This window comes from Sipha flava, unplaced genomic scaffold, assembly GCF_003268045.1.
Source record: "Sipha flava isolate LNK unplaced genomic scaffold, YSA_version1 0_pilon_pilon, whole genome shotgun sequence".
Lineage (NCBI taxonomy): Eukaryota > Metazoa > Arthropoda > Insecta > Hemiptera > Aphididae > Sipha > Sipha flava.
The window spans coordinates 4,502,791-4,529,892 of NW_020271713.1; the positions used below are offsets into that span (position 1 = coordinate 4,502,791).

At 25.7% G+C, this 27,102-nt stretch overlaps 3 protein-coding genes across 4 annotated transcripts in view; 1 reads left to right on the top strand and 2 right to left on the bottom strand.

The window, feature by feature from the left end:
* Positions 1-1,176: 1,176 nt before the first annotated feature.
* LOC112693868 lies at positions 1,177-22,189 on the top strand. Of its 2 annotated transcripts, none has more exons than XM_025569124.1 (8): positions 1,177-1,660; positions 12,014-12,082; positions 12,164-12,334; positions 13,220-13,288; positions 13,884-13,960; positions 16,961-17,185; positions 20,015-20,107; positions 21,052-22,189. In XM_025569124.1, the coding sequence occupies exons 6-8, from the start codon at positions 17,040-17,042 to the stop codon at positions 21,359-21,361; spliced, it is 549 nt and encodes a 182-aa protein (XP_025424909.1). In that variant the 5' UTR covers positions 1,177-1,660; positions 12,014-12,082; positions 12,164-12,334; positions 13,220-13,288; positions 13,884-13,960; positions 16,961-17,039; the 3' UTR covers positions 21,362-22,189. The 2 variants fall into 2 exon arrangements, with proteins under 2 accessions (XP_025424909.1, XP_025424901.1); XM_025569116.1 differs by lacking the exon at positions 1,177-1,660 and adding an exon at positions 6,293-6,377.
* A 2,176-nt stretch (positions 22,190-24,365) lies between these two features.
* Positions 24,366-26,201, bottom strand: LOC112680934 (zinc finger protein OZF-like). The gene has a single exon (XM_025551210.1). The coding sequence runs from the start codon at positions 26,150-26,152 to the stop codon at positions 24,566-24,568; it is 1,587 nt and encodes a 528-aa protein (XP_025406995.1). The 5' UTR covers positions 26,153-26,201; the 3' UTR covers positions 24,366-24,565.
* Positions 26,202-26,925: 724 nt separating this feature from the next.
* The window catches only part of LOC112681011, an 18,902-nt gene continuing 18,725 nt past the window's right edge, over positions 26,926-27,102 (bottom strand). The window contains exon 4 of the mRNA XM_025551420.1: positions 26,926-27,065. Coding sequence (XP_025407205.1) covers positions 27,025-27,065 — 41 coding nt within the window. The 3' untranslated portion in view covers positions 26,926-27,024. The remainder of the gene's footprint in view (positions 27,066-27,102) is intronic.

Genomic DNA, 27,102 nt, shown 5'->3' on the forward strand with positions numbered 1-27,102 from the left:
AATCGGAAGGAAAAGCTTTTTATTTCGTGTGATACGTACGTACCATGATCATGTTGATAAAAGCCGTCATTGGCACATGAAATTTGCAGTAATTTGTTCGCCGGTGGTTCGAAGAGACCGGGCGGCCTCTCGTAGAGTCTATGTTGCTGCACGATTATTGTGTTGAAAAAAAAATACAAAATAAAACTTACTGTTATCTTGAAAACAAAAAAAACGATGACATCGTCGGTTCGTACTATAATATTTTGGCAGTTGTGAGACAATTGTCTTGCACGTATATCTCGACACTACCTGTATACATTCGTTGGACGTATATACTGTTTGATATTAATATCTTAGTTTTATTATTATTTCACTTACGATTTATCTTTTGGTATGATTTTGGAAGTTTTGGCAAATATACGACAGTATAATTTGTATTTATGTATATTATTTTATACGACGTACAAACGTACGAATATCATTATAATAAATAGTTTTTACTAATTATAATATACTAGTACTATATTTTAAAGTCGACGGTGTTACTGTTTTGTTTCACTTTGTTAACCGATTTAAAATTATTCTTTATTATCTTACATCAGGTGTGGCGAACCTATGACACACGTGGCACGTTGACCAAATTGACACACGTAAAAAATTGAAATTATTAAAAAGTGTACAAAAAAAAAACATATTATTTATATGTTGGTTGTAAAAAATTTAATGAAACCATTTATATATGTTTTAAAAATTACAATATTCCTGAAAAAAGATTTGCTGCTCCTGTATTATATGATAAGCACAACCTAAATGTTAAATGATTGGCTACTTTTTATATAATTTTAGTTCCTTGGCCTTATCTCTAAAGTTCGCTGTAGAATAAACTCATAATTAATAACTTATTATTAAGGTTGACTTGAGTTAATTTTGTGGTGATAGAATTTTATTTGCATATTATTTTTTTAGAATGACTGATATTTAGTATAAATTTAATTATACTTACCAAATTATTATTATTTTATTTCTAACTCAACCTTTTTACTCTTTGAAGCTTTCGCGCTGAAACATCATAAATCCATTTATACTGTGTCATATTTATACCTGTTATTTATCTAAAACATTTTTCTTCTACTGTCTGTTAAATAGATTAAGCTAAAGCTGTTTTTGTGTCTAAAGTATATGTTATTGTCTCGGTCTACGAATATATTATTATATATCATTCATGTATATAAATCATCAGTTCATCTGTATCTTTACCAGTTTTACGTTCAACATTCACAAAAAAAAAAAAAAAAAAATATGAATTGAACTAACTTTAAAATTTACAAACATAAACTGGCTATTCATAAGTGCAACATTGAACCAGTTGTTTGGTACCCGTTGGATAATGATGATGGTCAACGCTTTTAATTTTTGCTCAAGACACATACTAAAAAATACTACAACGTCATATTGATAATTAAAATGGATTTAGTTATTACCAATAACATTCATGGAAGGATTCACCTCACCTCACTGAACATGGCTAGTACCTTTTCAACTTAAGGTTCGCACTTGAAACAACTCTTTGAGTCATAGTTGCCGTTAAAATTCGTGTCTCAGAAGTACTCTTGCCAATAGTGATATAAATGCATACGCACCATTCAGTTCATGGACTACATCGTGAAGTTTGTATCAGGTTAGTGTCTATTATTATTATTATTATAGAGCTCATATAAGTACCTATAAAATTTATCATATTATTAAAATTTATATTTAAATATTAAATCGTATTAAATCGTATAAGTTTATAGTCTTTAAATAAAAACTTGATAATAATGTAAGATCAAAAGATCAAAAATTTTTAGATCAAAAGTTAATAAATTTCAAATGTACTAAAAAATATATATATCAGATATATAATAATGTATAGAGATCGATAATATATAAATTGTTTCATAGTTACGCCCTGTTGAATAATATTAATAATATTTTCTTTTTTAATTAATATATCTTGTGGTGTTTTAAATCTCATGATTCATAAGGTAAGCACTTTTTGGTGTGACTGTTCAATACATTTATAGATGATATCAATCAATACTTACGCTATTTTAAAATGTATTTTCAGATAGAAAGCTTATGCTAATTCAGAATCGTGTTTCGAATGATTTATCTTTGCTCACAAATGTGTCGAAACAATATCTACTTCTAAACCAACAAAAAACAAATACTCAATACTATTTATTGATTAACTGACTTTTTTTCGCTGTAGGAAATATCGAAAAATTCAATGCTACTTATATTTTATATAATATTTAAAACATAAGCTTCTTTTTCTAGTGATTTTATTCGTATAATTATTAAGAAAATTAATTAAAAATATGAATATGAATTTAGAGGTAATTCAAAAAATGTATAATTAATAATTAATATAATAATACACACCATACAAGTTTCTTTATGTAATACGCTAATATACTTAGTATAAAAATATAGTTTTTAATTATAAAAAAAATAAAAATGTAATCATTATTATTTATTTTATTGATTACTACTAGTATTCCTTTAATCACATATTATCCTGCGTTATTATAGTAAATAATATTGTAATGTTCAAATATTTATGTTAACTGCAAACATTTGAATTCAAAAGGCATATATATTGGAATCATTGGGATGCGAGGCAACAGTACATTTTCGCCTTTAAACTTTCCGTTTAAAATTGTAGCTTCGATAATATTTTTTATCAACTTTTTTACTGAAAGCCTGGTACCATTGCAGTATCGTGGTGGATTGATACTTCGTAAAAGAATAATAGGCACGCCAAATTTTAATGTTAGCACGTGCAGTGGGATTAATGCATTTTTTTAATGCATTTTAATCCCATTATCCAGACGTTGTCATGTATGATATTTCAAGCGATTAGAATATTAAACAAAGTACGAAATTAACGACAAATAATATAATATAATAATAATATAATAATTTCATTATTTTTATTTTGAAATAACATCAATTTTTCAAAAACAATTCGCTATAATCAATAATGTTGATTTAATTTTATCTTAATTCGAGTTGATGAACAATATTTTTAGTCAATTCCCGAGGAGTATAAAATAATAAACGTGATGGTTTTCCAACGCGAGAACACGTCACTTATAATTGGTTGTGTGAAAAGACCGGATCTTATAGATTCAACCCACAAATCGACATTGTTTGACCTTGTGACTTATTAATAGTCATGTCAAATGACAAGCGAATTCGAAATTTCAGACTTTTGAATGGAATGGGTGAGTCTGAAGAGATTATTAGGATTCGTGATAGGAGAACAATTTCACCTTCGAATTTCCCGTTCAAAATTTTAGCTTCAAAAACTTTTAATCCCATAGACGAACGTGCAAATAATAAAAAAATCACGGATAGTAATTTCTTTCTTTATATAAATAATATTACTATTGAAACTAATATCAACCATCTATAAACAAAAATTTTTATCGTAAATCTCAAAATATCTGTTTGAGCACCTCCCGGGGTTGGGTCTATCACTTTTTAACTTTTTCTAAACCATCCAGGACGTATCCTCAAACGTATACAAAAAAATTCATTCAAATCGGTCCAGTCGTTCAGGAGGAGTTCAGTGACATACACATATACAGTAAAGATAAGATATATGTATATATACATGTATGAATGTATAATAAAAATATAACATAAAATGAGTTATATACTATACATCATTGTATTCAAAGGGCATCGCCCATTAATTGGAAAATAAATAAATAATATTGCCTACAATAAACTTTTGTCACTATTCCATATATTTTCTCTATTGTGTTTAATCCTGAGAGAAGAAAAATCAATCGAAAAATATATAGCATAAAACTGCAGTGTCAGATGCAGACAGGGACTAAGTTGTACTAGTCCGTTTTTCCAATCGATGATACTTAGATTGTCCACTCAAAAACGTTTACATTCCATCACTCGTGTTCGGTTGATTAGCTGGTGTTATCGGTGTTGGACACTTGAAACATGCAATAACGTCTGACTGCGGTCTCCCTCCTATAGTCCTATTCTGTATTACGATGTTGTTACATGCACACGTCGCATTCACGCCGGTATTGAACGAGTTATGACAGGGTTTAACAAATAAAAACATTTTATAACTGTACTAAATGTTTACTGTTAGATATATTACGCTGTTTACATTATTAGTTATATATTATGAAAACTAACTACCTAATACAAATGAATAAAAATAATACCGACTTAATCGAATATGCTTAATATAGTTCCAAAACAGTAATAATATATTAGTCAAATATTGATTCCATACGAGCACTCTATAAGTAATTTTTTTCGCAATAACAAAATATTTAGCTATGTATACTGCTTAGTTGTCAATTTTAGAAATTAATAAATTGGTGTTGTACTCTTACGTGACTCCTGAGTTAGAATGGTAGTAAGTACGTACGAGCGGACGTGCGATAGTGACAAGCAAAGGTAATGTATAATCAATGTTGTATTGCACTTTTTAAACGAGTAAGATACTTATCTAATACCCTAATTAGTAATCTAAGATACTTCTGTCTAGCGATAAATAATAGTATTTTATGCAGAATTGTCACATTTTGCTCTTGTTTATTTATTAATAACAAAACTTTTTTACCTGTGAATATGTGCTGTGTATGTGTATGTATGGCTCTACACTCGATAGAGACTCAGATAATTTGGCCATATTTGGCACTTCATGCACAAAATGTAGGATTTTTTTTTTATGAACAAAAATTGATTCGTAATAAAATGAACATTCCAGACAAAATTGAATATAGTTCTGCATCAAAAGATGATGGTTCATATAAATAAAATAAAATTTTGGTTTTAGTTTTTGTTTGTTGTTTTTTTTTTTCATTGTATTGTTTACTACAAATTTGTATTTGTATACTTAATTTAATTTAGTATGTAAATAATGTTGCTAAAAATCAAAGACTTATATGAAAACAGAAAAATGTGATACACAAATAAATAAATGATTAAATAAATATGATATTGTTTAGTTATATTAATTTTAGTTTTGTTTTATAACTGTATACTATATACTATACTATACTAGTATGTTCCATAAATTGCGCATAAAACTGTTGAGTAATTTAATGCATGAAGTCCAAATATGGCACATACATAATTTTTGTGCGCTTTGTGCCATAAATGGTTAACAAAACATTTCGGGATTTTTTAGGGTCAAAAATAGTCAAAATATTTTTCCATTTCATCTTAAATTCATACCCATACCCATTTCACGTAAACGCTCCAGAGTGTACCCACCTTTACATTTTGCTCTTGTATAGCAGGGATGGGCAACTGGCGGCCTGCGAGCCTTTTATATCTAGCCGGTGCTATATTTTGATCATATTATTACATCGTACAATTTTAAGGTTTATCGTCTATACTCTATCTTATCGATATAATAATTGTTATCTGATATTAAACATTGTTAAATATCATATATGTATATATACGTATAGCTTTCAAACATAGCTATTTGTACCGAATTATATCAGATTCTTCGTATCATTCGTGTCGTGCTGTCGTATGTGTTAAATTTATTATTTCGGTGTATATAAATGGTAATTAAAATTCATATTTTGAATGACTTTTTTTTTTCCTAGACTTTGGCCCGCTGGATTATAATAAAAATTGGCCCTCTAGTAACTTTGAGTTGCCCATCCCTGTTATATAGTGTATTAATAAACATTGTATTATAATGTTTTCTTAGTCATATGCGATTATCCATATCCCATCGGACACGAATACTATCATTTGATTACGTATTATAAATGCACACATTGTATTCAATCGACGACATTGTGAGTATTCCGTCCTTTACACGGTGAGTGGAATTTTATTAACCGTTCATCGTTATCATTATAGTAATAATAATAACAATAATAATGGGCAATCGGCACAGTTGCGGTTCGCAGGTGTCGTTTAATATCGGTCGCGGCAACGTTGTCAGACTGTTATCAAATTATTACCGTGGGTCAGTGATAAGCAATGTTAACCCGTAGTAATAGGCAACAGCGCCGCGTGATGCCGGCTGCGACGTTTCGACGATAAACGTTGTCTACGGTCTATATCTTTGGCTAATATTTCTCGTAACCTCCTGTGGAACACGACTCTGTCAGTTCACCATTGCTGCACGTCTCTTGTTTGCTGCGTTCGCTTGTTGCGTACTTGTAACCCTTTATCGCATCTGTGCCACCGTCGTCCTGCGTGTCGTTCTCGCCATCACCCATCCCGTCGGCCGAGTCTAACATGTGCAGAGCCAACAACACCGTATTCATCGGCTCGAGGGGATCACTGCTGTTTGCCATTGCGGCCGCCTTAGCTGTTCGGCCGTTACCGCCTTCGAACCACATGTACGGTACTTGTTATTCCTTGTGGCTACGTCGTCTCTCGCGCGAAGCCCATTCGTTGGTCTACGCGCGTTCTCGTCTCTTCCCGTTGTGTTTTCTTATTGTCGTCTTGTTCTACCTACCGTCGACCATTGCTCTTCCTTGTTCCGTTTGTACTTTACCTTCAGACACGTATTACCCGAACCATGTTTTCATTGGTCTTTAGCAAACATTATGTAACTTAACATAACGCTGTTCTTGCCATCACCCCAACCCAGTCCAGTAAGCATAGAACCAGCAATACTGTATCTTTCAACACAAGAGATCACTGCTGTTCGCATTCACCTTTTTCGGTTCTGGCCTTGCATTTTGTACTGTGCGATTTTTCACTATTTTACTCACTGCACTCGTGGTACTTATTCCTTTGTTGCTATATTTGTTTCTCACTAATCCTAGTCTTCTGTCCGCTCGTGATGTCTCCTTTTCCCATTGTATTTTTGTACTGCAACTTTCTGTCAAAACTTATTTCTTGTCAAAAATAATTTCATTGGTTTTTAACATCTTAACAAATATTATTTGAATCGTGTTTGATTATTCTTTGTTTTATTACACACTGTCACTATTTTTATACATAATTATATTGGAATAACTTGACCCTCGATGAGGGTTTTGAATGTAGTCTTTGTTGAATGCTAGCATTTCAAATGAATACTTTATGTAGCGCTATTTCGTCCATAGACCATACTCATTATTTAAATGTCCCATTTGACAATAGCAATATTTGATTATTCATACCATTTTGCATAAACTGAAATATACTTTTTTAAATAATTTTACACATAGGTACCAATAATATACAATACTGTTCTTGGATTGTAAAATATGTAATAAAATAATTCTTTCTTGGACATTAGGTGATTGTATGGCATTTTCATGTGTCCAATTCTATGTCTTGTCAATACGACTGTAACCCTTAGGTGTTTCGATAAGAAATGTCTAATTGTCAATGTTGTGCTTTACTTTGTTAAATTTAGTGTGGGATTCATCCATTTTCAGTCCATTTTTGATACCATGTTTGTTAGTATTTGTTTATCATTGTACAAGGTGATATTTGTGTGCGATTAAAGTGAAGAGTTGATGGTTATAATTTTGGTTGTGAAGTCAGCAAGTTTGTTTTCTTTTTTGTATCTGGGTATCTAAAACAATTTTATTTTGTAATTATTAAATTTTGTAGAAAATTATTTTTTTTATATTTATTTATATACTTATATCTGATAAGGTGTATGTATTTTTTCTATATTCTTAATTGTGCTGAGAGAGTCGGTGAAGATGATGTTCAGTTATTAGCTCAAATGCTTTAAATATGATGATGAATTGTACTGTAAAACTTGAACAGAAATTTAGAAGTTTGTACATAGATTCTGTGTTATTCTTTAAAACTGCAGCTTTGACTCTGTTATGGTTTTTGGATCAAATAATATTGTTATAAAATATCAAAATAATATATCTAACAAATTTCCTAAAATTTCAAACAATAATACTAATGATGTAAAAATCACATTTAAAACTTATAATAATTTAATCAAACATATAAAAAATAAAAAATAAAAACTTTAAAAAAAGGTATTAAAATAAATTATTTCCATGTAAAAGAATATTTTTTCTCAATTTATTCCTTCCTTTATTTTTTCATATTCAGTTGTGATTTTATTGACATTGTATGTCCTAATAATGAACTTTTAACTTGAAACCTTTCATAATTTATAAATACAGCAGAAGCCACTTATTTGGAACACTTTTGGACCAAAGTTAAATGTGTCAATTAACAAATTGTTTCTAATATGCGATTGGTTTTATTTATTATAATAAAAATGTATAAGCTAAGTAAAATATTTGTTTATTGTTGTCTGTTGTTTTGCATCGAGTAACTTGATGATCATGGTTTCATAAGAATAATGTTGTCCAAAGCCTTTTTTATCCGCACAGTACAGGACTGCTCACCTGAGGATACTTAGAGCTACAATTTCTTTACTTTATGGGAATACCTCACTGTTTTCTTCTTCATTGTCAGTTTCAGCCTGTTAAATTGTTTGAAAATTATAGGTCAATAAAAATAAAAGTTTATTCATCTGTAGTTTTTTTCTTAATAAAATTATACATTACTTACTTGCTTTGTTGCAGAAGTAGGCAAGTAATATCTATTGGAATCCTGAAGATTAAAATCATAAACAAATAAAGTTCAGAAAGAAAACAATTTTATTATTTACTAGTTGCTTTTTAAAAAATAATAACATCTTCAGGACATTTGCTCAAATGTAATTATAATATAGTTATGTTTTTTTGAAAAGATTTTAAATCTTACTATAAATTAATCATTGAATTGTTTACTAAATGTTATCAATTTAATTAATTAGGTATATTGTATGAACATTTATAAAATTATAAGTTATCATTTTGAATTTTTGTCTATGGTTTTATTTGGTTTTATAGATATTTATTAAATGATGTTGAAAGGTTATTTAATTATTCATCAGATGATTATAATTCAATGATACATTAATTATGTTATATATAACATTTATTTTGAATTATTTAAAATGTAATTAACAGGTAATATGGAGTTGGTAGGAATGAATGTAAAGTGTGAAAGAATACTTTTCTTTATATATCTAAAATACTCCGGGACAGTAAAGTTTTTGTTTTTTTTTATTCAAATGAAGAGTGTTAGCCTCTGTATTTTATGTACTGTTGAATCTCTAGTCCAGGGGTGGCCAACCTTTTTTATATTGTGCCAAATAATGTTTACAAAATTGAGAATGTGCCTTAAAAAATATTTATTTACAGTTTACAATGTTTACATAAATATAAATTTTAGATTTTTTTTCATTTATTACAGTTCAATTGCAATGTTTTTTTTAATGATAAGGTATGTTGAATTTGCTTCATGGATATTATCTCTTCATAGTTTAGTTTAAGTTTAATTTAAGATAGAAGCGTTAAATTTTTCAAATGAGAATTTGTTAGTTTGGTTCTATACTTATTTTTAATGAAAGTCATTTGTGAAAAATTTTTCACATATATAATATGTAGAGCCAAATCTGCAAACCAATTTTACCGCTACATTATGTAATTCTGGAAAATCTTCTTCGGGTAGGCATTTCCAAAATTCTATAATCTCAGATGACTCTTTTTATTTGCATTTTAAAACTGTTGAACTTTGAAGTTCAATAATTTCCAATTGCATATTGAGATTATATTTTTGAAGATCGTGTGTTGTTATGATAAATGGATTAATAAATAAGTTATTTAAATCTTCTTCTTCTTTAAATTTACTGAATCTTGAAAATTATCATATAGTGATGAAATATGATTTTTAAAAATCGTCAATGGAATATCAGTTGATAGATAAATAGATTTTAATCGTACAAAGTTATCTAAATTTCCCATTCCTAAATTACTTTCGAAAAGTCGAAGTCGAGACATGAAAGAATTTATAGAACCTACAAAGGCTGGAAATAAATTTCCTTCACCTTGCAGTCGTTTATGAAGAATATTTAAATGCCCGAGAATATCAGTTAAAAATGCAAGGTTAATTAACCAATTTTTATCTCTCAGTAGTTCACATTCATCAGGCAATTCATTATTTTTTTCTAAAAATTCAATAACTTCGTCTTTTAGACTCCAAAATCTTTCTAATGCTTTTCCTTTTGCAAGCCATCTTACTTCACAAAATAATAATAGTTCACCAGACTCGTTAATGGCGTCTTCAAATAGAGTTCTAAATAATCGATGATTTAAAGGCCGAGCTTTTATTTTGTTTATACATCGAGATACTGGTTTTAATACATGATCAAATTTTAAAATTTTGGCGCATAAGGCTTCTAGGTATATAATACAGTGATGTTTATTTAAATTTCTATTCAAAAACTTTTCCAATAGAGTGTTACACAATCAATATTTTTACCTATCATACATGGAGCACCGTCTGTGCATACACTTTCAAGTTTTGACCAGATTAAATCGTTACTTTTTAAAAATAATGTTTCAACACAACATTTTAGTTTATTAAATATATCTGTACCTTTTGTCGATGTTTTGAGTACTTCAAGTCCTAAAAGTTCTTCCGTCACTTCAAATTTAGAATTCACACTTCGAATAAATATACTTGTCCGTAATATCATAGCTTTCATCAAGCGCAAGATAAAAATATTTAGAATTAGTAGTACTACACGAAATTTGTTTTGAAATATCTGAGGAAATTTCGTCAATTCTTCTCATAATTGTATTACGTGATAAAGAAATGTCATTTACGTACGTAGAAATTTTTGAATCATTTGCATTTTTTGCAAAAATATCTAACTTTTTTTAATGATTTCGCTATCAGAATAAGGTTTTCTTTCCATACTTGGCTAGCAAAAATGCGATTTCATAAGACGTTAACACCATGTCCTTTTTTTCATTTGATTGTTTAGTAAAAATTGATTGCTGAGTTAACAATGAATTAGTCTTTTTTTTAATATATTCTGTCCTCTTTACAGAACCTTCGGGGTATTTTTCAATAGTATCATTGTGATTATTATAGTGCCGTTGAATATTGAACTTTTTTGGAACTGCAATTACAGAGTTATATACTAAACATATCGGTCTAGATTTTTTCCCTTCTATACATAAAAATTTTTCTATTCATTCTGTATTAAAATTTCGCGAAGAAATATCATCATTATAACTTCGTTTTACGCCTAAACTTACGACTGGTTTATTAGATGTCATTTCACGATCACACACACACACACACACACAACGACACAAATTACTCGTTAACGCACGGGCACGGCGATTCTAATACGACTAACTTTACTGTAGTAATCTAGTACACACGTACCGTAACAATTCTCGTATCGGAATAATAATAGGAAAATTCCACTGCGATAATATAATCTAATAATATTAATAATAATATCTAATAATAATATTTATTTTTAAAAATTATATATTATTTTATCTGACTCTAGTGTGCCATTCAATAACAACAAATGTGCCACAAATGGCACGCGTGCCGCAGTTTGGCCATCCCTGCTCTAGTTATGAGAGTTGAGAGTCTCTAGTTGAGAGTTAGGGGTCAAAATGTCTTAAATAACTTCGCTATTGTTGATAATACCTAACCTGATTGACTTATAGGAAGCTATTTTATGTTTCGGATTGTTAGGTGTTGAAAAGAGTATGATTTTGGGTAGTTTTCATATTAATTAAAATATAATATTTTAGCATGGAATTGAACGAGATATTTTGTTTAGAATTTTATTTAATATTAAGTAGCAACCTGGTAATTGCATTTTTTTTATGATGATAATTTTAAAAGTAAAAAAAAAACATGTTACAGTCTTATGATTTTGAAATTTTTATTAAATTTTTAGAAGAACATTTTAATTAAATAGTATAATAAGAATCAACCTCAAATAAATTAATAAATTTAAAAATGTTATTCAATTAAAGACTAAGTTTGTATTAATACTTATTGCTATTTAGTTATATTACAAGTATTGTTTCCACATTATACAAGTAGCAATGAATGTACATTTATTACTTAAATTATAGATACGAATATGTTTTATTTTTCTTCTGTCTATGAATGCATGTTATTAACGGTTGTCTTTTTACAGATACGATTGACGTCACCATGGTTAAAAGAAAGAAAAAAAGCTGTTCACTGTGCAGAAATACTGTAGGAAGTATGCACAATTATGTATATTATTGCTTATGTGGGGGAGTACACCAACCAATTATAACTCATTTTGTTAATTTTTATTTAGAATTTCAACTAAACCCAAACAAAGAAAACAGTGAACTGAATTTGTTGTGAGCCATGAAGTCAAACCAAAATGCAATATGTTACTATGTTCTCTCCATTTGAATCCAGTTGACTTTTTTTTATGAAAATTCAACCAACACTGAAAAATAATGTTGTACCAACAATTATAATAGTAAGTGTTACATGATTATCATTGTAAAAGTATTGTGTAGTATTAATATTAATAGCAAGACTTTGGAAAACTTACAGAAAAGTAAAAATATTATTAATTAATTACTTAATTTTACATATTTTATTTTTGCAGACATATATTCCTCTTTTGGTAGGACTTTGTGTTTAACATATATTAAGAACTCTAACTTATAGATTGAAGTTTTATGTAGATTTTAAATGTTCTAAAATACTTATAAAAATTTAATTAAAAAAATTACTTATATTAATTATTTAAATATAAATTAATATTTCAAATTAAATAATGCATACAATATATTATGTTATTTAAAATAATTTGATTGGAATTCTGTTTTGAAAACTGATATTTTTCTAAGAAAAAAGCTTAAATTGTTGATATGTTATATAATGTATGAGTATCTAGTTAGTAAAATATAATTAAATTTCATGATTTATTATATATATATATATATAACTTTTGTCAAAATTATAAACCATCAATTTTCTTTCAATTACTTTAAAATATGCTTAAATGATAAAAAAAATATAGTTACTTAAAAAAAAAAATTTAGTAGGAATGCAACATTTTTAATCTCAATATAATTTGACTTATTTAAATAAAATGTCTGTTGTATACTTAAGTATTATATTTTAATACTGGTATTCTATTTTGAAAAAAAATTTCTGTAATAACATATGAGAATTTATTAATTTAAAATTGTTTGATTACTAAGTTATAATTAGTAGCACTGCATAAAATAATACAGACTCCATAAGTTACCTAAAGCATGTGTGAGAAAATCTTTGTTATAAAGAAATACTAATGTTTACTTTTATCAATACTATGTAATAATTTGTTTTAATTAATATGTTTTAATATTTTCAGTCAAAAAAGTCAACTAATAATGAGCTATTAGTTACGGTGTTGCTTAGATCACAACATTTTTAACCACAGGTAAAACACCCACTAATAATTATGAACTTGATTTACCATACTAAAATGCTTATTGTTTTTATAAATTACATAATTTAATATGTATTTGTATTGTGTTTTTTCTAATAAAATTTATAACGTATATTATTTTAAATTATTAAATATTAAGTTGAAAAATTATCAAATGTCTGATCAGCTTTTATAATTATTTTAGTACTCACTAATAGGTCATTTTCATCTATATTTCTAAATATATTAAATGTTTAAGAAGAATATTTTTTTTTTTTGTATTAACCATAATTTGTTTAATTAATACTTGTAAAAAATAAAACTATAAAACTACTTTTCGCATGTATTAAGTGTTGGCAGGTATTAAAATCAAATATTTCAACATTTTCACGTGTTAATTAACTTTGTTATAAATTAATGTAATGAAGGTATTATTTATGTTTCTGAATACCATTTAAATCTATTTCAATTTCAACTGATTATTAACAAAATTAATTTATTTTATTTATGTATTTTATTTTTTTTTTCCTTATTTTAAAATGTTTATTATTTAATATGAATATTTAAAAAACTGAACAGCAATTAACAACCGTTTTTATGTTAACAGTGTTCAACCAAATTAACTATTAAAAAGAAGTCATATATCAGTCCAGATAGTACTATAAGCTCGGATAATAATTCAGAGTAAGTGTTTTTTGTATATATTTTCTGTTAAAATTATAAAAAAAAAAAACAGCTAATGTAATAGCTACTGGAAGTATAATAATAACTTATTTCATTATTAATTCTTTAAACTTAATATTTTACCATTACTTTCAAATTTTAGTTAAATGTAGGCAATTTAATTTTATATTATTTAATCATATATATATAATCAATAATTGTCTGGTACTCTATATATTTTTATTTATATTTATTTTAGCTTCAACTAAAAGTTTTAGCCTACTTACAAATAATAATTAAAGAGAAGAAAAAAAGTCATATTGTTTTGGATGTAATAATGTTATTGATAATTGTGACTTATAAAAAAGTTAGTAAAGTTTGTATATATTTAATATAATACAAGAATTTGCAGATTGGCGCTGTTGTCTTCGTTGAGAGCTTGTTGTAATTACTGTGGATTATTGAGGATTTAATGAGCTTTGGAGTATTTAAGGCAGATTGATAATTATTTGTTCGATTTTTAGACTTAAATTGTAACTGTCACATTCTGATGTTGATTCTTTACTGTTTGCATGGGTTTGGTGAATGTGTCTTATTCTCGCTTAGGTAATTCATTTTTTTTTTTTTTAATGTTCATTTTCAAACTTTTTGTAAGCATATTGATCCAATATTTCTGTTATTTTTCGTTCATTTTATTTTTGTTAATAAAAGTTGTGTTAGATAATGTTAGATATAATTTTTGTAGTGAATGGAAAAGAGGTCACTTCATCGCCTATTAAAGTCTGTTGTTTCATTACCAAGTATTCCAACACAAGAAGGTACCCACGTGAAAAACTATTATTATTATTTATTATTGATTTTTGATATAAGTTCTTGTATATGTAGGACTAATTAATTTTTGTGTATGGGTAGGAAGAAGGTTATCGTAAAAATGCTCAAGGAGTCGCTGACGATTATGTGAAGTTTGATGTTTAAATTTTGATTGTTTGAAGTTAATATTGATCAAATTTAAAGAGGTTCATTATAAAAATCGCTTGTTATAAAAATTTTAGTGTGGGATAGTAGCTGAAAAATACAGTGTTATTGTTCTGTAATTATCAAAAAAATCAAACCATTATGATTCTTGGAAGCATCAGTATATATTTGGGTGTACTCACCATATTTTTGAGATATTATTTCTGAAAAACAGCTTTAAATATTTGATTTGTAAGTACAGTACTTATTATATACGGTTAATGATTATTTATAATTAGTAATTGGAGCCATGGGTGGAGAGATAATAGATTTTTATTAAGCGTTCATACCTGATAGTCCAAGTTTTAAAATGTTGTTTTGGAATGTTTGAGAATTAAGTATAGGCTTGGAAATTAATTAATTAATTAATTAATTGTGTAAGACATTGCTAGTAATGTGATAGTGATCTCTTAACATTTTAATGATATATTCGAGTATCTGGCTTTGATGTCTGAATGAGAATGGAAGTTCTCTTTATTATTGTACAATATATTATCTATAGGACTCGTCCTAAAAGATTCTGTGACTGGCCATATTCTTTGTGAACAGGGTATTCAAGTTTTTTTTTTTTCGATTTGTAAAATATGGTTCTATAATTGATTAATGAGAGAATGTGTACTTTATAGAGTTCAGTAATGGTTCCCCAAATGATGTGAGCAAACATTTTAGTCAATTTCATTCTTGATATACTTTCGATTTTGAGTTTTTCCAAATGAGGTTGCCAAATTTGTTACCAAAATTTAAGCCGAGGATGCTGCAGATATTCTTAGTAAAGATCATTGAGGTTAATTATAGGTTGGAGGTCTTTTTTTTTTTTAAACACTAAAATAATTTTATTAGGGGAGAAGCTGAACCCGATTTCAAAAAACCATTTATAAAGAATATTTAGTGCTGCTTGTAGAAATTGTGGTTGTTTTAATATTTGATTCGCTAAAGTAAATATTACAGTTGTCAGAAAAAAGAATAAATTTGACTGGTTTAGGAAGATTATTTTGTATATTATTAATGGCTACTCTAAAAGAGTGGCAATAAGTGTGGATTCTTAAATGAGTCTATTTTCTATACAGTTGAGTAAGAAATGATCATATATTTTGACGCTAAATTTTTGGTCAGTAAAGAAGTTTTTGTTAAAATTAAAAATGTTGCCATTTATATTCCATTTGTTAAGTTAATAGGATTCTTTTTTTCATACTATGTCATTTGATTTTTAATTTCCTAGGCTATTATATGAGGTGCTGTTTGCATCTGAATGCTAAAGAAATGTCTGTGTGTATTATTGAAAGTGTGTCTAACTTTGATTGATTTTGTCTAAATCCAAATTGCTCTTTTGTGAGACAGTCATGAGTATAAATTGAATAAAAAAGTCACCCATGAAAACAAAAGATTTAAGGAATTTATTTATAATGCCTTTAAAGTTTATTTGTTGATAATTTTGCTGTCTGGAATAAAAATAGTACCTATAATAAGAGGTTTTTTGGACTTGATTAGTGTTGCTATGACTTCATGTAAGCAGATGATAGAGATATTTTCTCTGTTAATGGTTACTTTAATGATAATGGTGAATCTACTACTTTTACATATATGTGACTCCGCCACTTGCCCTATGGGCATAAGTTCTATTTTAATGTGGAGAAGAAAAATATTATGTATTTATTTTTAAATGTGTTTTAGATGAATAAATTAATACGTGAAGTTAATATCTTGTCAACATTAACATGAAAAATTACAACAATTATTATTTTTTTAAAATTTTTTTAGCTTAAGGTATATTAAATATTTTTATTTTAATATTTGTATATACCTAATGATGAATTTTTAATTTGGTTGTACTTTACAAGTATAATAATACACTCCAGACTTAGCTTTTATTTATTTATTTATATGTATAAAATATTTGTTATTAAATAAATTTTAAATTATAATAATATTTAATAATTTATCAAGTAATTTTAATTTTAAATATTGTATTATATTCTTTTTAATTATATATATATTGTTTATATTTAGTTATATTGGTCAAGATGCCAACTTGAAAACTGTTTTGCCTGAAAGATTTTATCATAGCAATAAAAAAAAAAAGAATGTTATGAAAATGGAATTATCAAATTTCATACTTCAAATGGATACATTGTTGCTCGATTCTAAAATTATCAAAAAAGAGAATGACATTCAAGAAGAAAATGATATACATGAAAAGGATAAATCCAAAAATATTGCATTACTACAGCAAAGGTGAGATTATATTATAAAAATAAACCATTTTTGGTCTTTTCTCTTGTTTTTATTTTGAATATAAATATCAGTTACAATAATTTTATAACAAAAAATAGAACTTTTATTTTAATAACTAATTATCCTTACTCCAAAGAATAAACTTCATTTTTTCTTGGGAGTAAAAATCTGCTTAATTAAATTTACTAGTAGTTGGAAAGCATTTATTAAATCCAATGATAAGATTCTATTCTTCATTATTCAACCTAAATTAAGATGTAAATAATTAAATTTATAAAGCTGCCATTTTTAATTTTAATTAATTTTATGCTATTTGTAATATACAACATTATTTGTTAATACATTAATTGTTATTGTTTTGAATTATTATTATGCATTACTATTAAATTATATATCTATCATTATAAACCAAATATTAAAGATTTGAAATAATATATTTTTACTAAACTCTTTTTGGTTATTTCTAATGATATTAAAAAAAAAAAGAATGATGGAGTGTTTTGTAAGTTTATTTTTTATTAGTTTTATCAATATTATTTTTATAGACTATTATAAAAATAACAGATTATAAATAAAAAAATGACATTAGATCACTAAGAGCGTTTTTCAAAGCTTTTAAAATTCACTTAAGGATATCTACTGAAAATTATGATAAAACTTTTTATACAACCAAAATAGTATAATACTCATTTAAAATTTTTAATTTAGTTTTATTTGTTTAAAATAAAACAGTTTTTATCTATAATGTCCAGTAATGAAGAGGTGTAGTATCAAACTATAAAAAAGAACCAGATTCATTAGAAACATACTGAAGACATTTCATTTTTGTTGCCTATGCGATCATTTTTCATTAATTTCAATAACTACAAATTTGTTTTATTTTAATAGTTTATGCTCTACCCATCAACAAGATTTGATAAAATTATACATGTTGTCTGTACCAGTCACTTTCTTTTCTGTTAATTATTTTATGGAGATTTCAATATTTATGCAAATTACTAGTTAGAAGCGAGAAACTGCCAGCTTTAGTTATGTGTTTTTATTTTTGGTGGATAAAATCTGTTTGGGTAAATTTAACAGTTAGATCCTAAGCTAATAATATTAGTTACAATGTTTTTTCTTTTAAAATACACTTTGCTTAAATAATTCAATGCAGCTTCATATTTATGATATACTTTATTATATTATGTGTGTGAGTGTGTGTATTTTATATATACATATGTATGCATTTATATATGTATATGTCGTAGCCACTTAGTGAAGTTGACCATTTCATGAAATAGAAACGGCTTTTTCACACTTCGTAAAATACGAAAATATTTCATAATATGGTCACTTTTTCATGAAACGGTCGTTTCAATTTAACATTGTGTAATTTTTTTCTGAATCTAGTCGTTCACTTTGTGTACCGAAAATATATTTTATATTTATCAAAGTTATATAATATTTGTATGTTATATTGTGTAATATGGTAAGTATATTATATTAAGTTTAGTTTTGATATAACTAATAATACGAGTAGTAATATGTAGGTAATTAAATAAATTATATAATAATTTTAGTAATTTATATATAATATAATTTATCGTATAGTTAATAATTATTTATTTAAACAATTGAATGAATTATGGCAACGGCTGTTACATTTAATACTACTTTTAAAATAAGCACAACGTTTAGTTTGACAAGCACTCTTGCATGTACAACTCAAAAATCCTTGACCTCCAGATATAATTTTAACTGTTTCACGCAAAGTTAATTCGTTTTGCTTGTCAACTTGATCAGCTGATATGAAATGTATTGTGGCACGCTGCATATTTCCAGAACTTAACCATCGTTTAATTAAACCATGTTCAATTCTTACTCTATACATCTCATTTTTTTTCTCAACTATAACAGCAATCATGTGTGCTGGGTCCAAAGGCCCTCTATTGACTTTTGGAACAGAAATTGTGATACAGTCATTAATATTGAATGTAGGAATTATAACCTGTAACAAACAACAAAAAAAAAAAAAATTACTTAAATATATTGTACACATCCAATTTATTTACTATGTATGTCAAATTGTTATATATAATAAATAATTAGATACCTGTAACATTCTTTCGACCTATATGCGCTGCTTCATGTTCTTCTTCTATTTTTTGATTTGTTTTACACAAATCACAAAAGTCTTCTGTGGATTCAATTTTACAAATTCTGCAATATCGTTTAACATTTGTTGGTACTTGTTTAATTTAGCATCAGTAATTTCGGCCATAATTGCCTCAATCTTCATATTTGTATATGACTTTTTCCGGTTTGTCCAAATAATACTTGTTCATTCGAATGTAAAATTCACTTTTTGGATTAAAATTTTCTATATTATTAAGATTATACAAAATTATTTTAAAGTAAGTATCTAAAATGCGTGAATGTACGAGCACAATCCGTTCACCGACTATACACTTTTGAACTTTAACAAAAATCTAATATGACAAATCAAAATCAATAAAATATAATCTGCTCATTTCAGGTAATCAGGTAATTTTATTTAATAGATATTATTGTAAAATACAATTTTTAATAAAGGAATTTCGTGCTTAAATCAATTTACACATTACACATTTACACATTTCATATTTACTAATAAAAATGATTATAAGACCATGATAAATATAAAATATATTTTCGGTACATAAAGTGAATGACCAGATTGTGGAAAAAATTACACGATGTCAAATTGGAACGACCATTTCATGAAATAGTCAATTTCACTTAGGCTATGACATATTTATATACATTATATTTATCATATAATTTCATAACCAAATTTTTTTTTTTCAGTACAAGCAAAAACATACCTGGTATTGATCAATATGTTCAAGTTGATAGATTAACACAGCGCCCAGACAATAATGATGCATTGTCACAGTTTAGGTCGGTAATTTTTATTAAATATCATTCATTAAATGGAAGATAAAATATTTGTGTATGAGTATTAAATAATTTTATAATTAATTTGTATTACATGACTTCTCTCAGAACATGAATACATAATTTTGATAATTAAATTTTACGTTATATTTTCATTAATAAATTTAGACAATAAACTATATTTTGTTAAGAATTACAGTTCAAGTTCTTATTTTACACAGTATCTTATATACTGGGTTTAAAAAAAAAAAATCTGTACCAGATCTATTAAGCCAATGATTAAGTGTACAATAACATTCTGTGATTTCTGACTATCAACCTATGATATTATGAGGTCAGAATATATTTTTATTTATAAATATGGTTATTCATTGTATATTACATGACAAAAAATAAATACTTAATTTAAGATATAGTATATCAAATCAATACATATACATGCTATTGGTTATTGAACTTTCCTTTTATATTAGTAAATATAAATGTCGGTGTTTTTATTATAAGTTCAATTGGTATACTTTTTCATGTTTTATTATAAATGAATGTATAATTCCTATTGCATCATACATTTTTATTTCTTCAATTTATTTAAATCTATGTTAACCAGCTTGGTTTTAGTAATAATAATACATATAATAACTAAATTATTACTTATTTTATATTATATTTTGAATTAGTGTTTTGTGGTATTGAATTTATAATAAAACACTTATTATAATTGTCTTTTGTATAATCAATTAGATTATTTACTAATTCTTAGATTCCTAAATATAATAATAAGAGAACATATCTTCATTGCTAAAATTAATGTGCCTCAATTAAAAATAATTACTTAATATAAAGTCTATTTTTATGTAAAATGAAGTTCGAAATTTTGAATTACTGTTTTATAAATTTATTTTAATTTAATAAATGAGAAATAATTTTTTTTTTTTTTTTTGTTTTAGTGGTGTCATAAACAAAATTCACGACAAAATCAAAATAGAAGCAGATTTCGTTGACAGTGATGATATGTTAAAAAGTTCTATTGTTTTAGAAAATAACTTTATTAAACTGGACTCAGCGTATTATAATGTTAGATTGTGCGACAAAAAGTTCAGCATTAAATGCAGAATTTGCAATGTATCATTCTTTGGAAAGCCTAAATTAAGGATTCATATGAGATATCATAGTTTAAAATTGCCATTATCAAAAAAACTTTTGATGAATCACACTAAGGATCTTAAAAAACATTACAATCAAATATTAATAAAATAAAATATATCACTGATTATAAAATTTGTAATAAAATTTTTTTTGGTAGTTCTTTAACTATGAAAAATCATATGAAGATATATTCATAAGATGCTGATCAAACTTCAAAGGAACAATATAAAAGTGATATTTATAGTAAGATAGTGTCTTCTAGTTCATCAATTTTAAAAAAATCATATGAAGAAACACAACAGAAACTACTCATGCTATGTACGAACAATATAAATATGATATTTGTAATAAGGTAGTGTCTAGTTAATTAATTTTATAAAAGCATATGAAGAGATATACAAAAAAAGTTATTCAGAAATGTAATATCAGTAAAAAGCTATTTAAAAATTATTTTTATTTTATTTATTATAAAAAACAACATAAAAAAAATTGGCACTCCAATGTTGAGGACGATTTTCAAATAGCCGATGTTCATAAGAAGATCAATGTTAATTTGTCATTAAAGTAATCCATGGTATCTCGTGTCTCAAAAGAATGAATTGAATGTGCGATCTATCCTAAAACATTTTCGATCTCTGGAAACTCTGAAGAAAACACTCAAATTCATTTGAATGATACAATTTAAGACTAATGCAATTTTTGTAAAATTCAATAATATAAAATGTCTTACAAAGTTTTATTAAAATTTAGAAGATTGCATGTTAAATATATAGTAAGTGATTATAAAAATATGTTTAGTAAAATGTTCTTTCTGAAGTTTCTAATATGTATGATGGAAAAACTTTTCTTCAAATTATGTCATAAAATAATGTGATGAAAAGTAGTATTTTATAAAAATTGATTGAAAATTATATTAAATTGAATGACAAAATTTCATAACTCCCATTTAAATAATATATTTTTAACTTTAATTGTGAATACTTAAATATTTTATTTCATTATTGTATGAATAAATATATTATGTATTAATATGTGATATAAAATAATAAAATTATTTTAATTAATACTTAAATATTTTATTTCATTATTGTTTGAATAAATATGTAATGTATTAATATGTTATATAAATTAATATAATTATGTAATAATTCAAAAAAAAAAAAATAATAAAAAAAATCATGTGTATGCATTTCTATACATTTTTTTTCTGTCACTTATATTTTTTAATTTCCATTATCAAAATATTATCATTTATAGTTTTTCTTTGAGAAAGGCAGTGATTGCATGACAACAAATTTTTAAATATATATATATATATAAAAACGTTACCTTTATTTTAAATTTGAAGTTAATTTTATTTTTGATTTTAATTTAATTTAATTTTTTTTAAGTTGTTTTAGTTTTTTTTTTTTTTTTTTTTTATGATAAACTTATGTTATATATTTTGAGGATTTTATTTAAATTATTAAAACAATGTTTAAGTTTCTTTAATTGCATTGCTATGCTTTATTATTAAGATATTCAAGTATATTTTTAATGTATTGTTTTTTTAATTATTGTAACTAAAAATCGCAACAGGTTTAATAATAATTATAATTCTCTGACCAAACTATTCGTTTTTGTACCAAGAACTTAAAAATATATTCTTCATCAACCTATCCAAGCATGAAACTTTCATATTTGTTATAACATAAAAAATATCATTAAATAATATCACTTTTAGAGGAACTAGTTACAAGTAATTAGTACATAAATTTTTGTAAAATTTCTAATATATGAATAGGTTATCTGCAAACGTTAATTTAAAAATTTAAAAAAAATAAATATTATACCAACTTAATTATTTCATTTTAGACTACTGATATCTTTTGGTTTAATTTCAGTGCAATTACTAAACAATACTCAATTTTAAATTTTAATCTCGTTTTGGGTTTAGTTTTGTTAATATTTTATAACATATAATGCCTAATTATTTTGATTTTTATTATACCAAATAAGATTGTACAACAGTGAAGACCAATCCAAATCCACTGATGCCAAAATACACATAACAATCGTATTGCACCTAAAAAAAACTGCACACAGAAGTTCTATTTATTGCAATAATTTATTATTTAATTTTATATTTTTGGATAAAAATGTTGGTCTAGGAAATTTCAAATAAAGAAAGTACGTATACTTTACTGTATATTTTTAATATATATTTAAATCTGACTATGATTACAGCTATTTAAGATAAAATTAATACATAATTAATATTTTAAATATTACTCGGTGTATAAAAGAATGCAACTATAACTATTATTTATTTCTAATTAAATACTAAAATATCATTGTTTATAAGTTAACACAAACGTAAATCCTTTAAAATAGCTTTAGTTTATTAATTTAGATATATATTTAAATAAACAATATATAATTTTATCTAATATCCTTGATTTTAAATATTGTATTATTATTGAAATGTAATTTTTTTATATAATAATTATTGAACTACTAATATTAATAATACATATCAAAATCATTAAAAAAAAAAAAACCCATAATTTCATAATAATAATAATGTAATAATGTATAATAATATATAATATATGTTATAATATTTTTATGGTCTTAATAATAATAATAATAAAAATGGTCTTAAAGGCCGTTACCCCAAAAAAAAAAAAAAATAAATTTTAAACCTAGAAAATGTGCTTTTCATAATTTTTTAATAATAGAACATGTGATAAAATAATCTATTTGATTTAATAAAAAATAAAAAATTGAAACATTTTGTTTACCTATTGTTAAAATTTTTCACAATTTTTTTGCTTTAAAATAAATAATGTACCTGATTAAAATTAATAAATTAATTAATTTTTACCTAAAGCAATAAAAACTTGATATTTATTTTTTACATACTATTCAACTAAAACCATTATAGTTACATCTTTATTAAGAATACAAAAACATACACCGTTTATTATTATTTGAATTCTAATTAATTGTAATTAAATATATATAATTGAACTACATATATACTATAATTATAACAAAATGTGCGGATACTAACGAATAATAGATAATTAAAATATTTCAGATACTGTTGAATTATACTAACTTAAAATTATTAATTTGAAAAATTCTTTCATTGTACATTTTTATTCTTATTATGTGTTAATAATTCTTGTGTGTATGGTCGAATAAGAATATTGAGTTTTAATAATCATTTGAAAATATTATACTATTGAAATTAATCGCCTTTACTAAGATTTCAACTGAGCTTACATTTTTTACCAGAAAGTTAATTTTCGTACATGTATATATATATATTTATTCCGAGTGATGTATTTTCATGTGAATTTTTAATATTTTTTTTTGAGGATATAATTTTTTACAAATTTTGCATTCATGGCGTGTTCTATGGTTTCTTAAATGAATCGTTAAAAATGTCCTGTGTGAAAATGATTTTTTACAAAAGTTACACCCGTATGGTTTACTGTTATCGTGTAGAGTCTTATGTACCTTGAAATAATTTACATCCGAAAACAATTTATTACAAATGTGACATTTATATTTATTTTCTTGCATGTGAATGATGATGATATGCCTTTTCATGTGTGCTTTTGCACCAAATGATTTTTTACAGATGTCACAGATAAATTGTTTTTCGCCTGTATGAATAGTCTTATGTCTTTTTAAAACAAATGGTGTATTGTAGCTCTTCTCGCAGATGTTGCAATCATACTTTTTATTCCCAGAGTTCTTTCCGTTGATATGACTAATCATGTGCTTTTTCAAACTATTTCTTCGTTTTAGAATTCTATTGCATAAATTGCACTTAAAAGAATATCCCTCATTATGGTATTGCATGTGTCTCTTGAAGGATGTCTTATCGGCATAAGATCTTTCACACACATCACATTTCCATGGTTTTATACCAGCGTGAATGTTCATGTGGACTTTCAAATTTGACATCTGAGGAAATGATTTTTGACACACCTCACATTGGTATGGTTTTTCATCATGATATTTTCTATGTCTTCTTAAGTACACTATATCTGAAAATGATTTATGACACTTATTGCATTTGTATATTTTTTTTTCTGTATGAAATATTCTTGTATGGACTTTCATTGTTGATGATGCAGTGAATTGTTTGTTACACACAAGACATTTAAATTTTTTTTCAGCATTAAGACAGGCTGATTTTTTTTTTTCTGAACATGTTTTGTCCTTCATATGACTTTTCATATGTTTTCTTAAAAGATACTTTTTGAAAAATGATGTATTACACAAAGCACATGTTTTCATAGATTCTTTGTTGATTGATGATATAACATCCGAATTTAAATGTTTACCACTTAAAAAATCATCAACTTTTTCTGCATTTATATCATCATAACCGCCATGAATCATTTTATCATTATTATCAGCGGTAACTGCTTCTATTTTTATTTTGTCGTTAGTATTTTCTTCGGAGGTAGGGTTTGAAATATTAGTGTCAAAGTTTGTGATTGAATAATTTTCTATAGTTAATATACTTGTAAATGTATTACCGTCAATTATATCTGTTTCTATTTTTATACGACCCAAACTATTTTCAGTTTGTTCATTTACGGAGTATGAATTCTGACAGACATTATACTCTTTAGGCTCTGTTGTAGTTTGATTTCTTCTTAAATTTAAAGAATCAGTTGATGGCTTTGTATTAATATTGTTATTCTGTTTTGTTTTTTGTTTTTTATGAATTATTCGAACGTGTTTATTTAAACTTGTTATAGTAGGAAAATATTTATCACAAACATCACAATTAAACTCATTTTCAATACCAATAGTAGGTTTATATAACAAACATTTTTTTTTTGAAACCGATTTTTCTTCCATATGAGTTTCCATATGTATATTTATTTTAGACATTTCCGAATATAATTTATTACAGATATTGCATTGAAATTTTTTTATAGTATTTACAGCAGATCTATTTCTCAAATTAATTTTACGAGATATTGTTTTTATTTTGATATGAGTTTTCATATGTTTCTTTAATTTTGAAGTTTTATCGTATTCATTATGGCAAAAGTTACATATTAGAGATGTTTTATTTATAGGTTCTGTAATATCATAATTTGAACTCTCTGTGCAATTTATATTATTAATTTCCATGTTTCCATTATTATTATCCGTATCACATGTACTATGCGTCTCACTGTCAACTAAATCTGTTTCTATTTTTACTTGACTACAAAAGTTCAACTTTTCAGTTGATGGAAAATAGTTAATTACACTATTAACTATACTTTTAAAAGTATCACCGTTAACGAAATCTGTTTCTATTTTGATATGACTAAGACTATTGTCATGTTGTTCATTAAAATGACCTGGCTGTTGATAGCCATCAGGCTCGTCAGTATGTTCTTTTTTATAAATTAATTTATCCATAGACGACTGCGACATTAATTCTGATTCAAGATGAGTTTTCATTTGATTCTTAAATTTAGATACTGTAGCGAATGATGTACTGCCTATAGTGCATATGTGTGTCGATATTTTGTCCATTGGTGTTATGTCATTACAATTTGAATTTTTAATATATTCTGAATATTTCATTTTCAGATTCCCTTCATTATAATTATCACCATTAGCGTTGTCTGCTTCTATTTTGATTTTGTCACAAATTTCTTCTTCGGTGGTTGGTGATAAAATATTAGAGTTAATATTTTTAATTGAAGGATGGTTGAATTCTTTTTTTATCATGCTTCTGTAGACAAATCTGTCAATGACATCTGTTTCTATTTTGATACGATTTTGGTAGTTGCCAGTTGGTTCATCACTAAAACAAAAATTGTTAAATTATGAATTTTTTTTTT

Coding starts and splice junctions, on each gene's coding strand:
- LOC112693868 (XM_025569124.1), top strand. CDS start 17,040: ATGAAAATGGAATTATCAAATTTCATACTTCAAATGGATACATTGTTG. Junction 17,186..20,014: donor ATTGCATTACTACAGCAAAG/GTGAGATTATAT, acceptor TTTTTTTTTCAG/TACAAGCAAAAACATACCTG. Junction 20,108..21,051: donor GATGCATTGTCACAGTTTAG/GTCGGTAATTTT, acceptor TTTTTGTTTTAG/TGGTGTCATAAACAAAATTC.
- LOC112680934 (XM_025551210.1), bottom strand. CDS start 26,152: ATGTCTAAAATAAATATACATATGGAAACTCATATGGAAGAAAAATCG.